Source organism: Pituophis catenifer, unplaced genomic scaffold, assembly GCF_029215685.1.
Source record: "Pituophis catenifer annectens isolate HBS135680 unplaced genomic scaffold, rPitCat1.0.hap2 SCAF_6, whole genome shotgun sequence".
NCBI lineage: Eukaryota > Metazoa > Chordata > Lepidosauria > Squamata > Colubridae > Pituophis > Pituophis catenifer.
In genome coordinates this window covers 73,723,071-73,731,366 of record NW_027256886.1, presented here as the reverse complement: position 1 = coordinate 73,731,366, position 8,296 = coordinate 73,723,071, and the positions used below count along the sequence as shown (strand labels likewise).

Genomic DNA, 8,296 nt, shown 5'->3' with positions numbered 1-8,296 from the left:
CAGGCCAATCACCGACCTGGTACTGCTACGAAGGAAGTCTGAACTTATAGTACTAGAAGACCTTCAAGATTGAACCTCAAGCTTTGCATGAATCGTGTCCACTTCACTGTTTGCATTGTTTGATGCTATTACCTTGTTTACTTTAGTCACTTAGATAGCCACATTGCATTGTTTCTGCTATGCCTTTGGCTATCTCAGTCAGGTACTTAGTTAATTAGTTACGTAGATAGTTACATTGCATTATTTTCTGCTATGCCTATGTTTATCTCAAGTAAGTAGTTAGTTAGTAGTGGAATTTATAATTCCAGGCGGGGAGTGTGCTGTTACAGATAGTGAGTTGTGGTGAGTTAGTTACCTTAAGAATTAAGAGCTGTCTTCTTAAGAGATTGCATTGTGGGAGATGTAGTGAGAGATCGCATTATGGGAAATGTAGTCCATGACATGTGACCTTATCTGTGTGTCTGATTGGCCACTGAGGCTCTCTGCCGGGATTTTAGAACAAAGACCTGGCCATATGTTGAATTACCTCAGAGGAGAGAACATGCTTTCTGAACAGGGAGTCAGAACTACCATCCTTTTACACTAGGAAATGGGACAGATTATGAAATATGGATGCACCTCACCTGGACTCACTATGATTGTAAGTCTTATGTGTTCAAGGATTCCCAAATAAATATAATCTGCATGAAAACCTGTTTGCTAGAGTTTATCTGCCTGTTCCCAGTGGAGCCAGATGCCTGGGGAACAGAACAAGCTAGATGATCTCCAATTACAGGTAGTTTTCGCTTAATGACTGGTTGCTTAATGACTAGTCAAAGTTACATCGGACTTTAGAAGTTACTTATGTCCTTGAAATTATGATGGTGCGCACACACAATCCAGACCCAGGGTTGTGTGATATTTTGGATGCTTGGCAACGGGCATTACAACCGGCGCAGTGTCCTGTAGTTACATCACTGCAATTTGTGAGTTTTACTGTTTTGTAGCAAAAAGTGTCCATTGGATAGGCTGGATTCATTTAATGGCCATGCGGTTCACTTGTCACATAACACAGTTAATAAACATGTTGTCTTGCTTTACAGCCATCGTAAGATGTCTTGATTTACGACTGTAATGATTTATAACCAAAAATTCTGGGGTCTGGGGTCCATTGAGAAGTATCTGTACTTAAGAACTATTTTGGTTCTGGGGAAATCTGTGTACTAAAGATTATTTTGATTTATTTTAGAAGTATGAAAGCATTGTTTCAATATAAGCTTGAAAGTGTGGGAAATAAAATAAAAGAGATAGGTCAAGGACTAAATATTTTGGATAATAATTGATATGGTACTAGTCTTTTCTTAGAAACCAACTCTAGGTGATTCAGAGGTTGCTCAAATTATTGCCTTATCCTTATCTCTAATTACAGTGCAGGAGGGAAAAAGACTCAGCACGAAGAGGCAGCCTGAAACCATGCTCAATCTCTCTCCATCAATCATCATAGATACTGTGGTTTTCTTGGCAGGGTGATGAGTGGCATCTTTGGGGGAAAACCCTAAAAAAAAGATTTCTGCAATAGTAACATCTGGAGTTCAAGAAGCAGGACCAAGACCGTGGAACATGAATTTCTGAATGTCCAACACCAGAAAGAGATGTATGATTTTAGCAAGCTAGAACAAATTCGTTCCCAGTATTGAGTTACGAAGAACATGTCCCCATGATTCTTTTTTGCCTTGTTCTGCTGTTGAGGAGAAACAAAATGTAAAAAAAATGCTAGTTTGAACTTCAAAAGGAAAGATGGGATATAACTAAATCAATGAGCAAATAAATGAATTTGGGAAAAAAATGTGGAAAATGTAAAAGTAGTTTTATCATCTTTGGCGGACTTCTAAAAAAGCTACAAAGTTTTGGGTCCAAATGCCTACATTTTAAAGATTAATATTCAGCTGAAGCCAGAACTTTTTGCTGGGACCAAACCTGGAAAAAAAAAACTTATAGAAGTTTGCTTTTGAACAGGATAACTGTTCTCTTGCCATTCTATAGAAGGAGGTCTGTTTGAAGAGATTTTGAGCAATTAGGAAAACTCTTCACATCCATCTTTGTCTGCCAAGGCAACACTGCACGTTGTCAAGCTTTTAGAAATCTCAGAGTTCAGGGCAAGTTTTATTATTCATGTTCTGATGAACAGAGTTATGTTTGCTTTCTTGCTTTGGCTTTGACCTTTCTTCAAACAGTATCTATCCAGTCTCCTTGGGCCCTGCTTTGCATTGGCTCTTATTTCCAGCTCAGTGTCCTGCCCTATTTCTCAGATGCCTCTATTCATCTATTTCTTGGTCACCTGGTTCTCTTCCTTTTGGTCTTCTGATAAAAGACGTGGCCTTTTGTCCTTTGGGGTATTATTTATGTCTTTTTTTTTAATCTATTCTCCCAGTGGCTGATCTGTCCCCGTCCACACACACACACACACACACACACACACACACACACACACACAGCCAGCCGAGGGTTAAGAAAGTACTTGGCACGCACACAGGTCGTTATCTCAAACTTGGCAGCAATATAATCACCGTCTGCCAAGAGCTTTTACTGCAACAGATAACATAAAATTACATACGCATTGCAAATAGTCCAGCAAAACAATATTCCTTTCGGCAGCTTCAGACGTTGTTCAAGTAACTAGCCAAAGTTCGTTTTTGTTCGTCACGGAGTCTTACCAGCCACCACCCTCTCTTATATAGTCTCTGGGGTGTGGTCCAGTGACTCAGTTCTAATCCCTAGCACGCCTCCTTAACTGCTGCAACCGTTTATCACGCCTTCGTTGGCGTGCATCCAGGAATGACGGCTCTCCTTCGCTCTCATCCAAGACACCTGGCTCCTGCCTAATCTCCTCTCCCTCGGCCGGCACCTGAGACAGTGCCAGAGGGGAGAGGCCTGGAGAGGGAGGCCTGGCTGACTCCTCTTCCTCATGTTCGGAGCTTTCTTCCTCTGATGAGATAGGCTCAGAGGGCAGGGCCACAACAGTGGCGTTTTGATTTACATTGAAGCAAATTTTACATTCCTCGGTTTTGTTCATTCCTTGCGGGTTAATAGCCTGTAGATCTAATCACTGAAGTACACAAGCCTTATGATCTGTCTTCCTTTGTTTTTCAGATGAATATCCTACCCCCAATGTCGTATTGATTGTGAGTGGGAACCATCCGGACACATCGCTCCTTCCAAACCCCATTCCAGTCTCCGCTGCTTTGAGAAGTTCCGGCTTTTAACTCTATGTGGATTTGATAAAAAAAAATATGCAGGCTAGACCGTATTGTAAATAGTTAAAGGTAATGTTTATGTTTTATTCAACAGGCCCTTTCATTATTTATTAATCATTTCCATTAAGCTAAATCATTGGAATTTACCTCTTTTTCTGCATTTCTGTTGTCTTGAAACATACTGGTGGTTGCCCAGGAAGAGGGACTTAAGAAAGTCTTTAGATGATGGACAGACTCTTGCAGCCAGATCTCTGCCATTCCACGGTGGCGCAGTAGTTAGAGTGCAGTACTGCAGGCTACTTCTGCTGACTGCCAGCTGACTGCAATTTGGCAGTTCGAATCTCACCAGGCTCAAGGTTGACTCAGCCTTCCATCCTTCCAAGGTGGGTAAAAAGAGGACCCAAATATGTTGACTCTGTAAACCGCTTAGGAAGGGCTAGAAAGCACTGGAAAGTGGTATATAAGTCTAAGTGCTTTTGCTATTGCTGCTGCAGACCTGGGACTGATGGCATTTTTTCCTATTGGCTGGTGATCCAATGAAGAGGAAAAGTCAAAGACAGAAGAATCAATAGATCCCTTTGCTTATCCCATGCTGTTGCTGTTATCCATTCAGTCGTGTCCAACAATCATCCACGTCTACCAATCTTGCACTACTTCGAGTTGTTCTATACTGCTGTCAACTTCAATGGTTTCCAGCCACTGTGTTCTTTGGCAGCCTGGTTTACTTTTACTGCTAACTCTTCCAAGCATAATTGCTTTCTCCAGTGAATTCCCCTGCATGATGTGGCCAAAATAAGTAAGAGGCAGTTTTGTGATTTTTGCCTTCCAGTGATGTGTTAGACACCTTTGCCATCCAAGGAATACATGCTATACATACAAAATCAGCTGTCCTGATTTTATGGTGGGTTTTTAAAATTTGAAATTGGTTTTAAATTGAAATGTTTTAAATTATGGGCCAAACTTATTTAATTATTTTAAATCTATTTTAACTTTTGTGTACAAATGTTTTACTTTGGCTGTTCACCGCGCTGAGTCCGAAAGGAGAAGGGCGGTATAGAAATCTGATAAAATAAATAAATAAATAAATAAAATCGAGACAGCACAATTCAGCAGTTAAGTCAGAAAAGACACAGTAATGGCAGGATAGAGATGGGGCGGGAAGGGAGGAGCAGAAAATGTTATGCATCTGCTCTCCTGAAATCTCAAGGATGGATGGATAGCAGTTCGACTCAGTTGTGAGTAAAGGCTTTTGCCTGTAACCATTGGTAGAAGAATAGAAGTATTAACTGCACACTACATTAGAAAGTATACGTTTCCCTGTATAGCAGGGGTGTCAAACTTAATTTCATTGAGGGCCGCATCAGGGTTGCGTTTAACCTCAGGTGGGTGGGGTGGGTGTGGCCAGGATGGGAGTGGCCAGCTTGACATTACTTCCGTTGGGGGCGCCTGTAGTGGCCCAAGTGCTCCCAAGCTCCGTTTTCGGCTGCAATAGCCTCCTGCAACCCTCTGCCAGCGAAAATGAACCTCGGGAGGGCCACGCACAGCACCTCGCGAGCTCAGTTTTCAGTTGCAAAGGCCTCCTACAACGCTCTGCCAGCAAAAGTGGAGCACGCATCCCTCCTAAGCTCCATTTTCCCTGGCAGAGGCACCGCCAGTGGTTAATGGTTAAGCGAAGCAGAGAAAATGCCGAATGGTTTTGATGGAAATTTTTAAAAAAGCCTATTTTGTAAGTGGCTGAAAAAGCTTTAAAAGGAGTCTCAAGCAGAATAAATAAATTAAAAATTATAAGGGCTGAAAGGATTTAAGTAACTGAAGTAACTGAAACTGATGTAGGGGAATGCCAAAGGAGAATTTTAGAGATTTCTGTGGGAACGATCATTGAAATTATTTTGTTGAAAAGTGGGATTTTAAAAAATGCTATAAATATTACTGTCCAAGAGGCAAAAAAAGTGATGAAAATGGAGAAATACATGCAGTGAGAAGGCTGGGAAAAAAAAATATCAGGCTGCCAGAATAGACAAAGTTAAGTGAATAAATGTTCAAGTCAGAATGTGACTGATATGAAATGGCTTTGTGAGTTATTTAACTTGGGAACTTGGGAACCCATTTTCACTGGCTGAGCATTTGGGCCACCACAGGCACCCCCGACACAAGTGATGGCGAGCCGGCCATGCCCACCCTGGTCCCCCGAGGTCAAACACAACCTTGATGCGGCCCTCAATGAAGTCGAGTTTGACACCCGATTTAGAGGAAGCAAACAATAAAGTGAATGAACTTGATTTATGGAATGGTTTTCGTAAACTGAAGTTGAAGGTTGATTGCCGAAGGAAGTAATACGATAGGAATAAAGCATTTGCGAAAAGAAACGGAAAGCTAACAGTTCAGAATTGAGCAGGGGTTAAGAAGAGCGTAATATATCCCTCTGATTGTTTAATGTTATGGATACATGGATAAAGATTGTTGTTGGGACAGTAGGTGTTAGATGCACAAGTGTGAATGCAGGGAAGATTTTATTGACGGGTGAGAAATCCATATGATTTATAGCAGATGTTAGATTGCATGACACAATGGGCAGCAGGCTGTATGAAAATTTAAAAAATCAAAATCAAGATGGTAAATCACTGCAAACTATACGTAACTAGTGAAAATCTAGTAGACAATTTTTTGTACCTTAGTGGAATGTTGAGTAAAGATGGAAGTATGAATGGAGAAAGTTTGGAGAAGTGCAAGTGCTGCTTAGAAAGGTGTGGTTAGGATTAGTTCCAAGGAATGAATGTTTATCTAAAGAAACAATAATGTGTGCGCATAAGGGCATGCTGAAGTACAAAGAAGAAATAATAGATCCAGGAATGAATGGGTGCTGAATGAATACAGATCAAGATCAAAATAGAACTGGTATGAGAAATATATGTTGAGGTGATTCAAGCACAGAGAATAAAATGAGGATCAGATTTCAAAACAAACACAGGAAGGAAAAATGAAAGTGTCAAGGAAATTAGAGGCAGCAGTTGAAAACCTCAGAAAGAAAGAGAAGTTTAAAGAACAAAATCCTATGTATAAATCAGCATATGGATGGAGTAAAGAAGGTGTGGAAGGATACAAAGGGATCCCACCCCCTGCTCCGGCAGGAGATTCTATACCATTTCAGACAAATGACTATCCAATCTCTTCTTAAAAACTTCCAGTATTGGAACACCCATAACTTCAAGAGGAATAGTGAATAATCAGAAGAACAGGAATAGATGTAAATTTGATTCAGATATATATTTCCTTTTCTCTTATGTATCTCAATTTGTTAGGCTTCCCACGTCTAGCCCATTTTCTGTGTTTTGCATTGAAAAAAGATATCAACTGCATCGAATTTTCCATTCATCTTTTTTTTCCTTTCGGCCGAAGGTCAGCTGAATGTCATCACTGAGAAAAGCCAGCCTTGCTTAAATCCAGGGGATTTCCTATAGAGAAAGACATCACACAGAAACATTTTTCTTCCAGCGATTTCTTGGGATCCATGGTAATTGGAATAACATTTCACAAGCACTCAAGGCTCTGTAAAAAGCAGCTTTAAGAACAAATCATAGTAAGATCACAGGCTAGGGAAAAATTACAGACAGAAATGCATGCATGGGTAAGAGTCAACGTCTAAGGTTAAGGGTCTTATGGAATGAGAAATGGGAAGAACGTTATGTTTAACTTGTGGGTTTTTAAAAACAACAACAAAGACCAATTAAGAAGCATTTTTTTCTTCAATATTCTTCAGTTTTATCCATAATACAGTGCAAAGCCAGATTTTTGCAGAATGAGCCCTGTTGCAAAAATTCCTTCATATTAACACCCCACCTGCCTTCCGCTTTGAAACTCACAGACAAGTGAGAAAAGAGTCTGTATTTGGACACTTTGCAAGGATTTCTGAATATCGGGATTCATGTATTGTGATCTCCCCCTCCCCACCTTACCATTCAAATGTTTCAGCTCAATTTTGGGGTACTGGATAAGAGGAAATGCTGACGTCTAAGTTTTTTTGTTTTGATACAACAAATTCCTTCTACTCAGTCTGCTACTCATCTAATATCCACAGAACCATCCTTGCTCAGCCATTTTCTGCTAGAGATACTGGAGATGGAACATTCAAACCCAAGTAACAAAAGGATTTTGTTTGGTTTTTCAGACAAAAAAAAACAGAAATGAAAAACAGAAAAAAGTTTGCAGGTCAGTAAGCAAACCAACTGTCAAGATAAATGTCAGAGTGGACTTAAATTTCTGCTTAGATATTTTTGAAGTCAGCCGTGTAGCTCAACAGTCTTTGCCTCCCAAGGTTTGTCTTTTAGTACTGTAATGAAGGACAGTCACTCCACTGAAGAAGACCTTCCATCGTGGAGCATCTACCATGATGGCAGAGGAAGGCAGGAGAACTCAGGATTCTTGTCAGGTCAGTGGTGCAGCCAGGTTTTCTTGTCTTCTGGTGGTTATTGCTTGGGCATGGCAAAATCCCAGGCGGTCTCTTGAGCACACTTCCACATAGCCCTCATGAGCCGCGTGAAGCCCATGTCTTTGGGTTTCTCCAGCCCCCTCATAAGCCTCTGCTTCATAATGGCAACAAATTCCTTATTGCTGAGCTCTCCATTTCCTGAGGGAAGAAAAGAGAAGACCAGTTCAGACAATGGCAAATAATAATAATAATAATAATAATAATAATAATGATGATGATGATGATGATGATGATGATAATAATAATTCAGACTGACAGACACTTGGTCCACAACACACCTGACATAACAATAGTTGAAAAGAAAAAAGTATGGTTCATTGACATTGCAATACCTGGTGATGCACGAATTGAAGATAAGCAGGAAAGAAAAAAATCACAAAGTACCGGGACTTACAAATTGAAGTTGAGCGACTGTGGAAAAAGAAATCGTGTGTTGTCCCGATTGTAATTGGAGCCCTCGGAGCAATACCCAAAGGGCTACCCCGCTATTTAGAAATTCTAAATTTGCCGGACTTGAACATTTTGACTCTACAAAAAACCACCTTACTCGGAACAGCTTACATCCTCCGACGATACC

At 40.5% G+C, this 8,296-nt stretch overlaps 1 protein-coding gene across 2 annotated transcripts in view; it reads right to left on the bottom strand.

Moving 5' to 3' along the window:
• Window positions 1-6,542: 6,542 nt before the first annotated feature.
• Window positions 6,543-8,296, bottom strand: part of MICU1 (mitochondrial calcium uptake 1) — a 167,604-nt gene continuing 165,850 nt past the window's right edge. For both annotated transcript variants that reach the window (XM_070945103.1, XM_070945104.1), the window contains one exon: window positions 6,543-7,857. In XM_070945103.1, the coding sequence (XP_070801204.1) occupies window positions 7,697-7,857 (161 nt within the window). In that variant the 3' untranslated portion in view covers window positions 6,543-7,696. The remainder of the gene's footprint in view (window positions 7,858-8,296) is intronic.